Genomic DNA, 20,582 nt, shown 5'->3' with positions numbered 1-20,582 from the left:
AGGATAGAGGGGAAGCCTTTTAGGACCGAGATTAGGAAAAACTTCTTCACACAGAGAGTGGTGAATCTGTGGAATTCTCTGCCACAGGAAACAGTTGAGGCCAGTTCATTGGCTATATTTAAGAGGGAGTTAGATATGGCCCTTGTGGCTACAGGGATCAGGGGGTATGGAGGGAAGGCTGGGGCGGGGTTCTGAGTTGGATGATCAGCCATGATCATAATAAATGGCGGTGCAGGCTCAAAGGGCCGAATGACCTACTCCTGCACCTATTTTCTATGTTTCTATGAATAGTTTATAGGCATCCGTTAGTCTCATGAGACCATGCATTTGCGCCTTGGAAGGTTTCCAAGGCGCAGGCCTGGGCAAGGTTGTGTGGAAGACCAGCAGTTGCCCATGCTGCAAGTCTCCCCTTTCCATGCCACCGATGTTGTCCAAGGGAAGGGCACTAGGGCCGATACAGCTTGGCACTGGTGTCGTCACAGAGCAATGTGTGGTTAAGTGCCTTGCTCGAGGACACACACGCTGCCTCAACCAAGGCTCAAACTAGCGACCTTTGAATCACTAGACGAATGCCTTAACCACTTGGCCACACACCAACACATATGACATGAATATAACAGAACAAAACAAAACAGTGATCCTCTGGGGCCAAGGTGCAAAACATATTCATTCAGTGAGCAAAAATAAACATACATATATATATATATATATAGCCAAAGTCCCTGGGCAACATGTCCCGCAAATAGTTGGTACAGTTCTCAGCAATGTGCAGACAAACATATGTACGCAATTCAGCCAGTCATTCCACCGATCAAACACAGGAGGGGCCAGCCCCTAACCGAGCATAGGCACCACGCTATACCTTCTAGGCTGCAGCAGCAGGCAAGCCTGCAGCTTAAAGCCTAGTCCTCTCTACAACTGAGGTCATGTAGCTCCCCTCACATCTGTCGTGCCAAACACGGGTAACAGATCAACGGCATCTTACATTATCAATGTCCAACAGGGTCTTGCCATCACAAGAGACATGTCCAAGATACCACCCACGGTTACACTGCACACTGCCTTCACGCAACAACTCTGATCTCTTCCTGTAGCAGTCAACAACACGGTCTGCATTTCCACCTACCAGCAGCTCACTGATGGGGTAGACCTGAAATACCCGAAGTTCTTGGGAGTCTAGCATTGTCTTGCGATCGTAAAAAAGACATTTAACAAAGAAAAAATACACTTTTGGTTGGCCCATGAGAGGCCGCTGCATACGAACGCGCCACCATCTTGCTGGATGCACGTTTCAATATACACATGATAAATAAATCTAAATTTGAATTGGAATTATTTATTCATTACCAAATAGAAAGTGGCTTCTATGTTCCACCTACAAAATGTAGAGCCTCATTTATCACTGATCAATTATACTCTCACTCTACATTTATTCATACACTATTCCTTGCCTCAGTCTATATAAACTGCAAAAGAAGAAGCCTGTTGTTGTGAAGTCGCCACAAGATGGGAAGAAAAAAGGGCCGACTGCAGCGATGAAACCTCGGACTCAGGTTGGATCTCCTTCGGAGGAGACACATTTTATCTCCGGCGTAGAAGAACAGGGTGCAATGGCAGCGGTAGCGGTCCCTGGGAAGAAGATGCCGGAATTGCGCATGTGCAAATCGATACAACTCAAATCACAAGAACCGATGGCTACTGCAAGTGAAAGTGACTCAGAGTCAGAATTGGATTCCGCAGAGAACACAGATGAAGAAGAGGAGGAAGAACTAGAAGAGACTGAAAGTAAAGGATGCGATGGAGACATAAGAGAGGCTTTATTGCAAGTAATGATTGAATTAAAAGGATTAGAAATAGAGCTTAGAGACATGAAGATGAGGTATGATAAAAGCTATGAAAAGACAGGAGAAGACCGATAAGAAACTTCAAAAGTTGGAAAGAACAATGGAACAGAGTGGAAAAAACAGAAAATGATATACTTGTCTGGAAAACGGAAAGAAATCGACTGTTGGAAAAAGTGGACGTGTTGGAAAATTTTAGTAGATAAAATAATATCTAGATTGTTGGTCTTAAAGAAGGTACAGATGGAGACAATCCAATAAAATTTTTTCAAAGATGGATCCCAGAAACTTTGCAAATGAGAGAGACCAACCAATTGAAATTGAGTGGGCACATAGAGCTCTAAGACCAAAACCACATGATGACCAATATCCACGATCAATTTTAATAAAATGTTTAAGATTTCAAGACAAAGAAAGGATTCTACAGGCAGCTGCCCAAGCTGCCAAGAAGAGAAAAGGACCATTGATGATAGAAGGGAACAAAATTTTTTTCTACCCTGACGTAAGTTATGAGCTTTTGAAGAGAAGGAAGAAATTTAATCCTGTGAAAAAAGTCCTATGGGATCACAGTTATCAATTTATATTGCGTTATCCTGCAACTTTGAAGATTTTTTTGGATAACAGAGAAAAAAGATTTTTTGACGATTACCGGAAGGTGGAGGAGTTTGTGTGAGATTTTTTGAAGATACAAGAACAAACCCAGGGGAGCGAGATGGAATATAGATGAAGATTGGGTCAAGGAATAGATTTGCTGGATTTTTAAAGGCGGAAGAATATATAAATATATTATTAATTATATGATAGAGGGGACGAAGGTTAAAGTTTGAGGAATATTAGTGGGAATAGTGACATTAATTTTTCTTTATATATATACAATTTTTTTTGTTACGGGGAGCTGGAAGAAATACTGCCCAATCGCTACGGTATTCATGTGTGCAAGCGTGGCAATAGCCACAACCTGCAAAATGGAGGGGGGTAGTGTTGTGTTTTTTTACATTCACAACATTAGTAGGGGGGTATTTTGTTATTTTTCTCTTTGTATCATATTTATCTTTTATTTCTTTCTTTTTGCCTAGATGATTGGGAGGGAAACACATAGCAACATGGTGAAGTTTAAAGAGATTCCCCAAGGAACTATGAGAGTTGAGATGTTAAGTAATGTTTTAGATTGGAGTAACTTTGTTAAGAATAATGACTCATTTATTGAATTTTTTGAGCTTTAATGTTAATGGGCTTAATGGACTGGTGAAAAGAAAAAGAATCTTAACACATATTAAGAAAATGAAAGTAGATTTAGCCTTTTTATAGGAAACGCATTTAACAGAAACAGAACATCAGAAATTAAAGAGAGATTGGGTGGATAGTGTTGTTGCAGCTTCATTTAATTCAAAAGCGAGGGGAGTAGCAATCTTGATTAATAAAACGTTACCAATTAGAATACAAAATGTAATAACCAATTCTGCGGGGAGATATGTGATTATATACTGTCAACTTTTTTCTGAATTATGGACTCTCATGAATATTTATGCACCAAATGAAAATGATGCAAACTTCATACAAGAAGCTTTTTTCAATTTGGCTGATGCACATGAAAAAATATTAATAAGAGCAGATTTTAATTTTTGCCTAGACCCAGTCTTAGATCAACTAAGGCCGTCACAAAATCGAAGGTAGTAAAACTAACTTTATCATTGATGAAAGATTTAAATTTGATTGATATATGGAGAAGAATTAATCCCAAAGAAAGAGACTATTCGTTCTATTCTAATAGACACAAAACGTACTCAAGGATAGATTTTTTCCTATTATCAATGAATATTCAACACAGAGTGAAAAATATGGAATATAAAGCAAGAGTATTGTCAGATCATTCCCCTTTATTAATGACAATAATAATGGCTGATAAGGAAGAAGTGATTTATAGATGGAGATTTAATTCAACATTATTAAAACGTTAAGATTTTTGTGATTTTATGAAAAAACAGATCCAATTTTTTTTGGATACAAACTCTCATTCAGTGGATGATAAATTTATTCTATGGGATGCGATGAAAGCATATTTGAGGGGTCAGATAGTAAGTTATACGACTAAAATTAAGAAAGAATATATGGCAGAACTAGATCAATTGGAAGAAGAGATTACAAAATTAGAAAAAGAATCTGAAAGACATATGACAGAAGAAAAACGAAGACAACTTGTCAATAAGAAGTTACAATATAATACGTTTCAGACATATAGAATGGAAAAAGCAATTATAAGAACTAAGCAAAGGTATTATGAGTTAGGTGAGAGAGCACACAAAATTCTTGCTTGGCAGTTGAAAACAGAACAAGCTTCCAAAACGATAAATGTAATTAGAACAAGTGCAAATAAAATTACTTATAAACCTTTAGAAATTAATGAAACCTTCAAAAGTTTCTATTCTGAATTATATCAATCAGAATCACAAAATGATGTTAATGAGATAGAAAGGTTTTTATCACAAGTAACTCTTCCAAAATTGAATTTGGAAGAACAGAAGGGATGAGATATGCCTTTTACATTAAAAGAGGTTGAAGAAGCTTTAGGATCACTCCAAAGTAATAAATCTCCAGGAGAGGATGGTTTTCCACCTGAATTTTATAAAAAGTTTAAAGATTTATTATTTCCTCCTTTTATGGAGTTAATACACCAAGCGGAAAAAATACATAAACTCCCAGAATCTTTCTCAACAGCGATTGTAATAGTATTGCCAAAAAAAGATAGAGATCCTTTAAAACCAGCATCATATAGGCCTATTTCTTTGTTGAACACGGATTATAAAAAAAAAGCAAAAATTTTATCGAATAGATTATCTAAATATTTACCAAAATTAATACATATGGATCAAACAGGATTTATTAAAAATAGACAATTGGCAGATAATGTAACTCGGCTACTCAGTATAATTCATTTGGCACAAAAAAGGGAGGGGATGAGTATAGTAGTAGCCTTGGATGCAAAAAAAGCATTTGATAGATTGGAATGGGATTTTTATTTAAAGTATTAGAAAAATATGGTTAGGAACACCTTTTATAAACTGAATTAAAACTTTAAATACTAACCCTAATGCTAAAGTAGTGACAAATAGTCAAATTTCAATACCATTCCAGTTAAAAAGGTCAACTAGACAAGGTTGTCCATTATCACCTGCTTTATTTGTATTGGCGATAGAGCCATTAGCAGAACTAATTAGAATTGATCCAGATATTAGGGGTTTTAGAGTTAATCAGGATGAATATAAAATTAACCTATTTGCTGATGATGTTTTGATTTACTTAACAAACCCACAGCATTCGTTACATAAATTATCTTCTAGATTGGATGAATATGGGAAAGTATCAGGGTATAAAATAAATTGGGATAAAAGTGAAATTTTACCTCTTACTAAAGGAGACTATAGCCAATGTCGATTAGCAACCCAATTTAGATGGCCAGTAAATGGTATAAAGTATTTAGGTATAAGACTTGATAATCATGTAAAGAATTTATATAAATTTAATTATTTACCACTATTGAAAAAAATTCAAGAAGATCTTGACAAATGGATGATACTACCAATAACATTAGTGGGTAGAGTCAATGTTGTAAAAATGAATATATTTCCTAGATTACAGTATTTGTTTCAAACATTATCAATACAATTGCCACAGAAATTTTTTCAAGAGTTAAATAACTATGTGAGAAAATTTCTTTGGAAAGGTAAGATGTCAAGAATATCACTGGAAAAATTGTCATGTAAATTTGAGTTAGGAGGGTTACAACTTCCAAACTTTAAGAATTATTATAAAGCAAATCAACTTAGATTTATTGCATCTTTCTTTGATGATCGAAAACCGGCATGGATTAGAATAGAATTAGATAAGATAGGAGAAAATACACCCGAAGATTTTATATATAAATGGGAATCTAAATGGATACGGGAAAAGAAAGAATCTCCTATTTTAAAACATTTGATTGATCTATGGAATAAGATAAATGTTGATAATGAAATAAAGAAATCTTTACTAGCAAGGAGACCTTTGTTCCAAAACAGACTTATTCCTTTTACAATGGATAATCAACTTTAAAATAATTGGTACCAAAAAGGGATTAGATCTATAGGAGACTGTTATGAACGAGGCATATTGATGTCATTTGAACAACTAAAGAATAAATATAAAATATCAAATAACACTTTCTTTTGTTACCTTCAATTAAGGGCTTACTTAAAAGGCAAACTGGGTCAAACAATGTTTTTGCCAAAACCCAACGAAGGTGACCATTAACCATACTACAGAGACTTTGCTCACCTGGTAGTTGCCATTCAGAGTACTTTTGGAGAACTTCGATAAGTTCACCTCCGTATTTGTCCAGCTTGTCTTCGGTGACACCGTCTATCTGCAGAAGGACGTCAGGGTCTGACGACAGTGACTCTGCACAAAGAATTTTTTAATCATCAATATTTTTTTAGAGACAAGAAAGGCATCAGCGTTGAGTGTTCACTAGCAAAACCTTCCGCATTCTCCATCAAGGACTGGCGGAACTCATCAGGTCAGGCAGCATCTGTAGATGTTTCAGACCAAGACCTTTCATCAAGACTCGGCCAGAATGTTAACTGTCTCTCTATAGATGCTGCCTGACTTGCTGAGTTCATCCAGTGCTTTGTATGTGTTTCTCAACATTTCCAGCATCTGCAGAATCTCATCTCCCACAATGGCTATTGTTTCACACAGTTTTTTGTATTTTGAAGCAATGAACCTTTCCTTTGTTTTTTTGTAATGTGGTATGAAGGTCAGCCGTAGTACGAGGTACACAAAAACAATCATTCAACTTTTGTTAAGACCATAACAGTCAGTGAGCTTCTCTTAAGATCCCAAGACATTGGAACAGAATTAAGCCATTCAACCCATCAAGGCTGCTCCACCATTGCTGATTCATTCTCCCTCTCAACCCCACTCTCCTGCCTTCCCCCCGTAACCTCTGACATCCTTACTAATCAAGAACCTGTTAACCTCAGCTTTAAATATACCCATTGACTTGGTCCCCACATCCATCTTGTGGCAATGATTTGCATAGATTCGCCACCCTCTTGCTAAAGAAGTTCCACTCATCTCCATTCTAAAGAGATGTCCTTCAATTCTGAGACTAAATTCTCCAGTCGTAGACTCTCCCACTATTGGAAACATCTTCTCCATGCATTAAGTAAAGATGAATCCCCAACTACACCTCAAAATCCTACAGCCAAAGTCAAAATTCAATTTGCCCAGGAGACTGTGAACGTTCAGCTACATGCAAGCAATATAAAGATAAAGCTGACAAGCTTTTTAAAAAAAAACACACAATTAGAAGACACCCACTCTCAACTTCCCCTAAAAACACTAATTACTGTAGTTGAGGAAGTACTAAAAATACTCAAGAAACGCAATTACAGAGATCTAAGCAGAAACTCCAATGCAGTACTGAGGTGACAGTGTCCTAGAAGAGATGCTCTTTTATTGGAATATACCACAAGAAACAGGAGCAGCAGTTGTACAGATCCTCATGCACGCTCCACCATTTAATAAGATCACAACTGATCTTCTATCTTTAGGGTTACTTTCCTGCACAATTCTACATTTCCTGATTTCCAGACAGGGCATTAAATAGAGTATATGTTTCAATTACATTTAAGTAATCCCATAGCACTATTCTACTCCGCCATGAACAGTTCCAAGCTCGGCTGTGAAAGGAGGAGGCAACTTCACCTCATAAGAAACCAGAGCTACAGAAACACCAATAGAAACTCCAAAGACCTCTTCCCTGGGAGAAGGATTTTCGAAGATGGGCTACACCTGGGGACAACTTGAAGATTGGCCCAGCTGCTTTTAATGGCCTATGCCTCAGTAGGGGTAATTGCTTAAGTAATAACACTATTCATATCCCTCAAACAACATCATAAGTAAATCAGCTCCACATGATCACACTACTCACTGTGCAAGCTTACTGTGTGTAAAGTGCTGGCGCAGTTTGCAATAACAAATGCATTGCATTTATTGGTGTAAACAGTCTTGACACATATTGAGGTTGCAAAAAGCATGGTTCAAACTGCTTTTCTTTCACCAGAATCATTATCAGGAGTCTCACTGCTTAATGAGAAGCTGAGCACAGTCTGTAGATGGCAGCAAATACAAGCTCCTGGTTGAGGTTAATGCTGAAATCACACAAGCCACAGAATCCATCCTTTATCTACCTCAGAACATGGGCATAGAACATTACAGACCCCTTGGTCTGCGCTGACCATTTAACCTGATCCAAGATCAATCTAACCCTTCCCTCCTAGAAAGTTCTCCATTTTTCTTTCATCCATGTGCCTCTCTATATACACATGACTGTGTGGCTAGGCAGAGCCCAAATACCATCTATAAATTTGCTGACAATACAACTACTGTTGGTAGAATCTCAGGTAGTGACGGGAGGCCATACAGGAGTGAGATATGCCAACTAGTGGAATGGTGTCGCAGCAACAACCTGGCACTCAACGTCAGTAAGACGAAAGAGCTGATTGTGGACTTCAGGAAGGGTAAGACGAAGGATCACATACCAATCCTCATAGAGGGATCAGAAGTGGAGAGAGTGAGCATCTTCAAGTTCCTGGGTGTCAAGATCTCAGAGGATCTAACTTGGTCCGAACATATCGATGTAGTTATAAAGAAGGCAAGACAGCAGCTATACTTCATTAGGAGTTTGAAGAGATTTGGCATGTCAACAAATACACTCAAAAACTTCTATAGTTGTACCGTGGAGAGCATTCTGACAGGCTGCATCACTGTCTGGTACGGAGGGGCTACTGCATAGGACCGAAAGAAGCTGCAGAAGGTTGCAAATCTAGTCAGCTCCATCTTGGGCACTAGCCTACAAAGAACCCAGGACATCTTTAGGGAGCGGTGTCTCAGAAAGGCAGTGTTCATTATTAAGGACCTCCAGCACCCAGGGCATGCCCTTTTCTCACTGTTACCATCAGGTAGGAAATACAGAAGCCTGAAGGCACACACTCAGCGATTCAGGAACAGCTTCTTCACCTCTGCCATCTGATTCCTAAACGGACATTGAAGCTTTGGACACTACCTCACCTTTAAAAAAAAATACAGTATTTCTTGCACTTTTTTCAATTTTTTGCACTAAAAAAAATCTATTCAATGTACATAATTGATTTACTTGTTTATTTATTTATTATGTTTTATTTTATTTATTTTTTTTTCTGTCTGCTAGATTATGTATTGCATTGAACAGCTGCTGCTAAGTTAACAAATTTCACGTCACATGCCGGTGATAATAAACCTGATCCTGATTCTAAGTCTCTTAAATGTCCCTAATGTATCTACTACCACGCAGGTAGCACATTCCACCACTCTCTGCGTAAAAAAATTTACCTCTGACATCCCCCTCACCTTGAAATTATGTGCCCTCACATTAGCCATCTCTACCCTGGGAAAGCGTCTCTGGCCTTCCACTCGATCTGTGCCTCTTTTCATCTTGTACACCTCCACTGAGTCACTTTTCACCCTTCTTCAGTCCAAAGAGAAAAGCCCTAGCTTCTCAGCCATTATATCTAAAAGTACCTGCAATTCGTTTGATGGTGGCTGTGTTAAAGATGTTGAAGTAATGGACCCCATAGATTTTGCCCAGACGTTTGCAGAGTTCAGTCAGATCAGTGAGACACTTCTTCACCATCTCTTCACGTTTAGAAATGCTCTTCGTCACTGAGTTCCTCTGCTTCCTAATGCTACTGGCATTATCTGTCTCCTGAAAGTCCACCTTGCACCAGAAAATAAATACTTGACAGTTATACAGCGGCTCAAGAATTCAAAGCCTTTAATAATTTCCAGCATCAAGTTACTTCCAGCGAACACACTAAGGAGATCAAGCATGTAAATACTAATATTTACTAATAATAACTTAACTAGGAAATAATTAATTATTATAATGGTTGATAACAATGTAGATATTATAAATGCAGCATGCGGGCTAGGAGCTTGATGTAACAATGAATTTACCTGAAGGAAACCCATCAGAACTTGCTGTGCTCTCTCGCCCACAGTTACATAAGCAATCGCTTGATCATTGGCCGTGATGTACAAATCTTCTCGCAGAATTTTGTCTAGCACCAGCTTCCGAAACAGCCGCTCTACGTTGTGACGGGAGTATGCAGCCCCTGCTCCAAATATTCCGGACTGAATCCTGGCACTTTTACATCCTGAGGGGAAGTTCAGTTAGCATTGGACAATACATTCCCACAAATCCTAGAGAAAAGGGACCAGTACCTGATCCCAGGGCGACACTGAAGGTACAGGGAAGAAATGGCTTTAGCTGCTCATGAAATTAAAAAATGGTTCACAAATGGTTCCGAGGTTAATTGCCTGATTTATAATTTTTGTCTGATATTTCCCAGTTCTACTTTAAGAAAGTTCAAATTCAAGTTTATTGTCATTCAAGTACACGTATGTGTACAACATTGTTCCTCTGGGGCCAAGTTGCAAAACACAGTACAGTCAGACACAACACATAGTTATAACCCAGCACATACAGCATATATAGTTATGGTCCAGCACACACAGTCACAAAATATTAGCAGTCCCTGGGTGGCATAGCCTGAAGATCAACAGGTTGACAGAAAGTGTGAGGTGCATGATTATGTGAGACAGTATGTTTAATAAAACAAGCAGTCGTATAAATACATGAAGCAGCAGCAATAAAAGGTGAGCAGTGACCAGTGCAGGATGAGAGTGTGCCTGCGAGTCGTGAAGTGTGTTGGGGGTTGGCAGGGCATTCAGACAGGGTGTACATGTGCGCTGGGTGCCAGCAAGTGCATTTTTGTAACACCCTTCACAACCTTAAGAATGCTCCAAGTGGTTTACAGAATAGGAGGTACTGATGAAGCATGCTATCACTGCAGTAACAAAGGGTGTACCGGGAAAGGGAGCCCCCGTAAACCGCAATCAGATAAGCTGCCTCGGAGGTGTGGGTTGGCTGGCTGGTTGCTTGATTTATTCATTTATTCATTCATTAATTTAGCGTGGAACAGGCCTAACTGGCCCAACGAACCGCACCACCCAGCAACCTACCGTTTTAGCCCTAGCCTAATCACAGCACAATTTACAATGACCAGTGAACCTACTAACTGGTAAACCCTCCTACTGTGGGAGGGAACCGGAACATCTAGAGAAAACCCACATGGTCATGGGGAGAACGTACAGACTCCTGACTGTAATAGTGTTGTGCTAACTGCTACACCACCATGACGGCCCAATTAAATTTACTACTCTTTACTAAATGAAATTTATCCATTTTTGCTTTACCCACACACCTCAGGGAGAGACCAAGCATTGTCAATCCCTGGGAAGATGTCAGGGCAAGCAGTTCTACCTGTGTCCTGGCCAACAAGTCTCCTAAAAATACCCAATGAAAGACCACTGGATCATTCATTATTTCATTGATGGTTTGATCTTTGGTACAAAAACCCTGTATTGACCCATGTGAATAATATTTAAAAAAGACACAATAAACATAAATAACCTATTGTATGTAACACACCCAAAACGCTGGAGGAACTCAGCAGGTCCAGCATCATCTATGAAAATGAATGAACAGTCGATGTTTCAGCTCAAGACCCTTCTTCAGGACTCAGAAGGGAGGGGAAAGACACCAGAATAAAAAGGTGGGGGGGGGGGGAGGGGAAAGAGGCTAGCTAGAAGGTGATAGGTGAAGCCAGGTGGGTTGGGAAAGGGAAGGAGAGTGGAGAATGGGGTGGGAATTTGTTTACCAGAAGCTATCTTATATATGTATATCTATTGTGTTCTTTTTTAGTATTATTATTGTATCCTTTACCTTCTTTGGGTTTTTTTGTGCTGAACGGATTCAGAGTAACAATTATTTTGTTCTCCTTACGCTTGTGTACATGAAATGGCATTAAACAATCTTGAATGTTACGCATACCTGCATGCTGATCATAAACACAAGATATTCTACAGGTGCAGGAAATCCAGGGTAACACACAAAATACTGGAGGAACTCAGCATCTGTCCTCTAACATTTTGTGTGTGTGAATCTGTCTGTTGTAAAGGTCACTGAGATGCCCGGAGGTGGTTGTATGTCGCAGAAGGTGTGAGAACACCACAGCAAGTGAGGTGGGGGAAAGTGGGTGCCTGGTTGTGGGAGGACAGCAAGAGCACCAGAGTGAGATGAGTGATGTGAGGGTGGGAGACAACAAGGATGAGAGGGGACTGATCCGAACAACACTAGAGATGAATGAAAATGAACAGACATAAAAGGAAAAAAAAACATACAAGTTAGAGCACCCCAGATATAACACCCCCACATCTAACAACCTGGAAGTAAGCTGCACTCACCGAGGAAGATATCGACCAGCATGTTCAGGGTGAGTCGGCAGGACGGTTGGGCTGCATGGTACTTCCTCCTACTGCCAGTATCGCAATGCTCCTGAACAAAGCGCACAACTCGCTTCACTTCCTCCGTCACATTCTTGGTCCTGTAATTCTACAATATGGACAATTAGCAGTGATGGAGTCCAGAACAAAAGGGAAATTTGGCACATTTTACTGGGCACCACTTTAAGAAACAATAGCTGCTCAAAAGAACAAAGCTCTTGTTGACTGAATGGTTGGGACTTGTAATGTGTTGTCTGACAACTGATCAATGCAGATTCAACAGTGGTAAATGGTAATAAAAGAGAATAAGTGGATTTGCTTTTGAAAGAGTCACGCCAGATTCAACAGGCAGAATGCCCTCCTTCCGTGCTCTGCTTTTGGGCAATTAAAAGATTCTGTGATGATTGGTCATGTCAGGATAAATATTCCCGAGTAGATCATGCTAGAGAGCACTGACCACTAACGTCAATGCTGCAAGGTCAAATCCCATACTGGCAATCTGCAGCAAAGGCTCCAGCTTACACAAACCCACACTTTCACGTATGGGTATTGTGTGTTCGTTTCTCAGATTCTGAGGGCTGATATCTGAGAGTCCAGGGCCAAGGACTGGAGGCCCAGAGGAGGTCTTTCCTAGAGATGAAGGCCCTTCCATGTGTGTGATTGAGTGGGTGGGTGAGTGAGTGAGTGAGTGAGGGTATGGAGGGTAGGAAAGAGACTTGTTTTGCTGTTACAGTATTTGTGCTGTTCTGCTAAGAATTGTGGGCATATGTTGGTACTGGAATGTGTGGTGACATTTGGGTGTGTTGGCTATTAACACAAATGACATATCACTGTATGTTTCAATGTACAGTAGTGCTAGAAAGTTTGTGAACCCTGTAGAATTTTCTCTATTTCTTCACAAATATGATCTAAAATGTGATCAGATCTTTACATAAGTTCTAAAACTAGATAAAGAGAACTCAATTAAATAAATAACACAAAAAAAACATAATACTTGTTCACTTATTTATTGAGAAAAATGATCCACTATTACACGTATTTGTTGAAAAATGTGAACCTTTGCTTTCAGTAACTGGTGTGACCCTTTTGTACAGCAGTAACTTCAACCAAACGTTTCTGGTAACTGTTGATCAGTCCTGCACATCGGCTCGGAGGAATTTTAGACCATTTATCCTTACAAAACTGCTTCAGCTCTGGGATGCTGGTGGGCTTCCTTGCACGAACTGCTTGTTTCAGGTCCCTTCACAACATTTCTATAAGATGAAGGTCAGGACTTTGACTTGGCCATTCCCAAACACAAATTTACTTCTTTTTAAACGGTTCTGTTATTGATTTACTCGTCTTTTGGATCATTGTTGGAATATCCAACTTCTATTAAGCTTCAGCTGACAGACTGCTACCCTGACATTCTCCTGTAAAATGTCTTGACACAATTTTGAATTCATTGTTCCCACAATGATTGCCAGCTGTCCAAGCCCTGAGGCAACAAAGCAGCCCCAAACCATGATGCTCCTTCCACCATGCTTCACAGTTGGGATGAAGTTTTGGTGTTGGTGTGCAGTGCCCTTTTCCCTCCAAACGTACAATGTGCACTTCTGCAAAAAAATTCAACTTTTGTCTCATCTGTCCACAGAATATTATCCCAGAAGCATCATAGAACATCCAGGTGGTTTTTTGCAAACTTGAGACCTGAGTAATGTGGAGAGCAGTGGTTTCCTCTGTACTGTCCTTCCATGAACACCATTCTTATTCAGTGTTTTTCTTATAGTGGCCACATGAACAGAGACTTTTAGCAAGTTCTGTGGATTTCTGCAGGTCTTTTGCTGTTACCATTGGGTTCTTTTTTGCTTCCTTCAGCATTGTACGTTGTACCCTTTGTGTGATCTTTGAAGGATGCCCACTCCTAGGGAGAGTAGCAACAGTACTGAGTTTCATCCATTTATAGACAATTTCTCTTACTGTGGACTGATGAACACTCAAGGTCTTTAGAAATGCTTTCGTAGCCTTTTTTAGCTTCATGCATCTCTACAATTCTTCTTCTAAAGTCCTCTGAAAGCTGTTTTGATCGAGGCATTATGCACAAAAACATCTTTCATGGGAAGTGCAGGCTTTGTCAGTAACCTGTCTTTCTGTGTCTTTTTTATATGGGGCAGGGCACCTCTACAACCCACACCTCCAGTCTGATCTCATTGACTGGAACACCCGACTCCAAATAGTTTTTGTAGCAGGCATCACCCCAGAGATTCACGTACTCTTTCCAACAAAAACATGTAATATTGGATCATTTTTCTCAATAAATAAATAAATGAACAAGTATAATGTTTTTTGTGTTATTTATTTAATTGGACTCTTTTTATCTAGTTTTAGGACTGGTGAAGATCTGATCACATTTTAGGTCATATTTATGCAGAAATTGAGTGTTTAGAAACTTTCCAGCACCACTGTACATGTGACAAATAAATCTGGATAAACCAGTATTCCACCTCCTGATGCTGTGGCAGAATATGTGGGAACATTGTCTGGTGGCTGTCAATCGGCACACTGAACAGTCATGTGATGATATATGGACTGTCTGTTGCAAAGTGCATCACCTGTCATTAGGGAGTAATCTCATCTTGTAGACATGCAGCCAGTCATTGACCAGATGCAATTAACCATAGTTGTGCATAACCATTCCCAAAACACGAAACACTGTCGTAGGAAAGCAGCATCCATCAGCAGAGATCCCCACCAACCAGGCCGTGATCTCTTCTCACTGCTGCCATCGGGCAGAAGATACAGGAATCTCAGGACTTGTACCACCAGGTTCAAGAACAGTTACCACCCCTAAAACATCAAGTTCTTGAACCAAAGGGGATAACTACACTCATCTGCCATTGAGATGTTCCCACAATCAATGATCTCACTTTAAGGACTCTTGTTATCTCATGTTCTCATTATTTTTTGCTATTTATTTACATTTGCATTTGCAATTTGTTGTCTCCTGCACTCTACTTGACCTTTCACTGATGTTGTTATAGTCACTATTTTATAGCTTTGCTAAGTATGCCCTGCAGGAATATGAATCCAAGGGTTGTAAGTGGTGACATATTTGTACTTGATAATAACATTTACTTTGAACTTTGAAAATGCCAGGTGTTGCATGCACATACTATGGTTCTGGAACAAAGGCAGGTGTGTCATTCATGAATGCAGTATAGAATATACACTTCACATTAGGGCACCATGGTAACGCAGCAGATAGCACAGCGCTATCAGAGCTCGGGGCATTCCCGAGTTTAGAGTTCAATTCTGGTGCTGTTCAGTACGGGTTCTACGACGTGCCCGTGGCATGCGAGTGCTCCAGTCTTCGCCCACAGTTCACACACATACTGGGTAGGTTGAATGGTCACTGTAAATTGTCCTGTGATTTGGGTTAACCGGGGCTGTGTGGCCCGAAGGGTCGACTCTGTGCTGTATCACTAAATAGGTCAATCACCATTGGCTTGTTTTGTGATGCAGGGTTTAACGCACACAATCACAGAGGCGGCACGGTACATAACACTTTACAGTACAGGCAACCCAGATTCGATTCCCACCGCTGCCTGTAAGTTCTCCCTGTGACTGTGTGGGTTAACACTGGGTGCTCTGGTTTCCACCCTCAGCTCAAAGACATACCGGTTGGTAGATCGTTGTAAATTGTACTGTGATTAGGCTCAGATTAAATCGCAGCATGGCTCAAAGGACCAATTCCACGCTGTATGGCAATAAAATAAATAAATAAATAAATAAATACAGGAGGAAGCCATTCATTCCAGTGCCTGTACTATCTTTGTACAGAACATTAGTTCTTCCCCACAGTCTGTTTTCTAACTATTCATCAATTCATCTGCTTCCGTCACTCTTCCACGCACCACAATCCAGATCAGAATCCAAGCTGCACAAGAAAACTTTCTCCCCATCAGCTTCTGGTACTTTTGTCAGTGGTCTCTGGTTCATGACCCTCCTGCCACAGGGAGCTGTTTCCTCAAAACCCTTTTACTAGTACCATGAGACATAGGAGCAGAATTAGGCTATTTGGCCCATCAAGTCTGCTCTGACATTGATCACGGCTGATTTATTTTTCCTCAAGCCTTCTCCCTGTAACCTTTGATGTCCTGACTCTTAAACACAAAATAATCTGCAGATGCCCTGACTCTAATGGGAGCAGGCAGGAGAATGTGGTTGAGAGAGATAATAAGTAAGCCATGATCAAAAGGCAGTCAGACTCAAAGGAGCAGAATGACCTAATTCTACTCCTATGTTTTACAGTCCACTAATCTCTGCTTTAACAGCACAAGCCACTCATTAAATAATAGTACTTCAGCATTTGTAACGTGAATCAATATTTCAGTACCTAGTACCAATGGTTAATTATCCAGTAATACCATGCTAATATTTGTAAGAACAACTAATAACTAAGCAGAACATACTTTCTTCCGGACACAATTGTCGCAGGTCACTTCTGGGTGCTCCTTGCAGAACTGGGCATTGAAGCCGTTTTCCCCAAAGTAGGCTAGCAACTGTATCCTGCGACACTCCACCACGTTCTCACAGTAATGCACCATATTGTACAAGTTGTTGAAGTGCGTCTGCTTGGTGAACTGGTTCCCATCTTTCTCCACTGTAAAAACGCATATCACATTTTAGGGCAGACACAGAATGGTGCAGAATCTAGCACTTTGCAGGGTGCCCTATCTGTGAGCCTGCACACCCTCCTCCAACACTTCAAGTTTGCATAACCTTTTACCCTAGACTGTTGCAAAGTCTCGTTTATCAGATAAAACAGAGATCAAGGATCTCTCCGTGAAATCCTGCAGTAAAATGCATCTTTTTTTCAAGGAGATGTAAAGAAGATCATGGGTTAAGAGTGAAAGGTGAAAAGTTTAAGGGGAAACTTCTTCACTCAGAGGGTTGTGAGAATGTGGAATGAGCTGCCAGCACAAGTGGTGCATGCAGGCTTGATTTTACTGTTTCAAAGAAGTTTGGATAGATACATGGCTGGTAATGGTATGAAGGGCAGCCATGGGAGCAGGCAGTTTAAATTGCTTGGCACGGACTACTTGGGCCGAAGGGCCGCTTTCTGTGCTGTATGTTTCTATGACCCTAAGAAACAGACAAATGAAAGGTGAAGCATTAATGATCGCTAACACACAAAAATACCAGAGGAACACAGAAGGTCAGGCAGCATCTATAGAGGGGAATAAACAGACGTTTCCAGCTGAAACCCATGATCAAGGTTTCATCAGGATCTCGGCCTGAAATGTTGACTGTTTATTCCGCTCCATAGGTGCTGCCTGACTTGCTGAGTTCCAAAAGCATGTTGTGTGTGTGTCACTTTGGATTTCCAGCATCTGTAGAATCTCTTGTGACAGGTGAAAGGTGAAAAGAGGCTGCAAGAAAAGAGAAAAAAGAGAAAAGCACATTTTATTTAAGAGCCTGGAAGAACTTTTGACCTGCAGGAATGAAAGTTCAGTTTCAATTGGTCTCTCTTCTATTGTGGGGTGTCATTGCAAGAAATAAATCTTAAATACCAGCCCTTTCTTGCTAAAGTGTTCAAATCAGCTTCATGGTTTAAACCATTAAGTACACTGGTACAGACCAAGTTTCCACTTTAGCAGGGTACAACTCATCCTGTGACCTGCAGTGATTCACACTCCCTGTCACACATTGTTATGCTTTTAAGGGTCAAGCATGAGGCTTGCTGTATAATTTCCCCATGAAATCCTGGCTCTTTTTTTCCTGCCGGATGTTCTGAGTCAGCCAGAGCAGAATGAACATACTGGGACTACAGTGTATAATCATGGATGCAGATTATTCTGGTGCCACAACCAAGCCCATACTTGTGCACTTACGATGTAAAAGTGTGTGTTGGCCTTCATTAGTCAGGGATTGAGTTCAAGAGCTCTGAGGTAATATTGCAGCCCTATAAAACTCTGGTTAGAGCATTTGGAATACTGTGCTCAGTGCTGGTTGCCTCATTATAGGAAGGATATACAAGCTTTAGAGAGGGTGCAGAGGAAATTTACCAGGGTGCTGCCCAGATTGGAGAGCATGAGGACAGGTTAAGCAAGCTAGAGCTTTTGTCTTTGGAACAAAGGAGGATAAGAGATGACTTGATATAAGTGTACATGATAAGAGGCACATACCAAGTCAATAGCTAGAGACCTTTTCCTAGTAGAAATGGCTAATACTCGACAACATAATTTTAAGGTGATTGAAGGAAAGTACATAGGAGATGTCAGAGCTAAGTTTTTTTTTAATACAGAGAGCATAAGGGCATGGAATACCCTGCCAAGGTGGTGGTAGAGGTGATATATTAGAGAGATTTAAGATACTCTTAGACACACGAATATAAGAAAACTGGAGGGCTACATAGGAGATCAGGGTTACAATTGATTCTTAGTGTAGGTTAAAAAGTCAGCACAACATCATGGGCTTGTAATGTGATGGTTTTCTAAGTTCTATGTATAATCAAGAAAAAGAACCCAAATTCATATCAAGAGACATAAGAAACTGCAGACAAGGGAATCTGGAGCAACAAACAATTTGGTGGAAGAGCTGAGCAGGTGTGGGGGCAAAGTAACGTGCACAGTACATTGCCTCCCACAGATGCTGCTCAACTTGCCAAGTACTTCCAGTGGGTTGCTTGTTGCTTCAAATTTGCATTAAGCTCTTGTAGACCTTAAGAAATCTCTAAAAGCTTAAACCAAGATCCTTGGATGACACTTTCTTCACAAACAAGCAATTGGAGTGTTTCCACTCAAACAACATTACTGCCTTCGGCCCACAAAGTTATACCAACCTTTTAACCTGGATGATATCGCCTACTATTGCACAAGCTGAGTGGATTGGTGCGATATAGCTCAGGGCACTAACAGGGCCTTCAAGTTCAGGGCACTGTGTCAGGGGTGTATGTGGCACTCTAGCTAATCGCCAGTTTGCACTTAAATAGGTTTTAGTTACAACAGCAAGACACACATTATTATAGTGAATGAGAATTTTAAAAAAATCTTTCCCTCACAGCATCACTCTCTCCCTATAAGGAAACCAGTTTTACACAGTACCACAAATCAACAACAAGCCAAATGTTGTCAGCAGCCATTACTGACTTGCCCTGTTAAGTTTTTGTCAACAACTGGTTCCTTACTCACTCTGGATGATGCGCCTGATCCTGGTGACATCACTATAGCTGTAGAAAAGAATACAATGTGAAGTTTCCCCATCTCTTCCTGCACGACCCGACTCTTGGTAATACCCTTCCATGGACTTGGGTAACGTGGCGTGGATGACATAGCGAACATCTGGCTTATCAATCCCCATGCCAAATGCAATTGTGGCACAGATCACCTGAAGGAACACAAAAAGCGAAGATGCTACATTCCTGGTTGTCAACATCATTTGAAGATCTATCCCAGGCCCAACATATTGATGCAATTATGAAGAAGGCACGTCAGTGACTGTATTATAAAGGGTCAATCTTTGTTCTTGTTTGTGGCCCAGAATGCAATAGAACCAGCTGCAGGAGCTTAGGATACTACAATGGGAATACTGAGGAACAGCAATGGAAACATGAACATTTGTGAAGACAGGGGTGGGACTCGTGAAGAGTGGTGACAGGTGATGAGTGATTCTGCTTTGGTGATTTGAGATGAGACTACGCATTGGTCCACTTACCATGGCATTTCATGCAGTACTGGGCAAAAGGCTCAAACACATACTTAGAACTAGGGTGTCTAAGACTTTTGCACAGTACTGTAGCAATTTTATGTATTGCACTGTACTGCTACAAGAAAAAACTAATTTCATGAAATATGAGCAATGATATAAACCTGATTCTGACATGGGTCTCATTTGCAGACGGAGAATGGGAGAATAATGGTTGGGAAAAGGGGAAGGGAGAGCGGAGGGAGCAGGAAGTACCAGTGAGACATTGTGTAATGATCAATAAAACAATTGTTTGGAATCAGATGACCTTGTCTGGTGTCTGAGGGCTGAGTATGCCTGAACTTACAGAAACCCCTGCCCCGGCACTACTTCCCTGCTGCCTGTCCCATGGTACTCCACCCTGGCCATTCCTAACATCCTTTGCTCCTGCCAGATTTATAAACTTGCTCTCCGCTCCACATTGACAAATACTGTACCGTGCAAAAGTCTTGGGCACCCTGGATATATATGTGTGCCTAAGACCACTGAAAAGTATAGTATCAGTGGAAGGGTATAAAAGTAAAGCAGACAGGGGATATGAGGTACTCCTCGAGGCCTCATCAAGGGGCTGGTCACGAACAGTGCCGTGGA

At 40.4% G+C, this 20,582-nt stretch overlaps 1 protein-coding gene across 5 annotated transcripts in view; it reads right to left on the bottom strand.

Annotated features, from left to right (window-relative positions):
• blm (BLM RecQ like helicase) overlaps positions 1–20,582 on the bottom strand; it is an 84,930-nt gene that overhangs the window by 5,576 nt on the left and 58,772 nt on the right. For all 5 annotated transcript variants that reach the window (XM_072277983.1, XM_072277985.1, XM_072277986.1 and 2 more), the window contains 6 exons: positions 19,439–19,634; positions 16,718–16,908; positions 12,228–12,375; positions 9,876–10,075; positions 9,441–9,636; positions 6,153–6,275 (listed from right to left, as the gene is read on the bottom strand). In XM_072277983.1, the coding sequence (XP_072134084.1) occupies positions 6,153–6,275; positions 9,441–9,636; positions 9,876–10,075; positions 12,228–12,375; positions 16,718–16,908; positions 19,439–19,634 (1,054 nt within the window). The remainder of the gene's footprint in view (positions 1–6,152; positions 6,276–9,440; positions 9,637–9,875; positions 10,076–12,227; positions 12,376–16,717; positions 16,909–19,438; positions 19,635–20,582) is intronic.

Source organism: Mobula birostris, chromosome 14, assembly GCF_030028105.1.
Source record: "Mobula birostris isolate sMobBir1 chromosome 14, sMobBir1.hap1, whole genome shotgun sequence".
In the NCBI taxonomy this organism is placed as follows: Eukaryota; Metazoa; Chordata; class Chondrichthyes; order Myliobatiformes; family Myliobatidae; genus Mobula; species Mobula birostris.
Note: the sequence above shows the minus strand (reverse complement) of the source record. Positions and strands in the feature narration are given on the sequence as shown.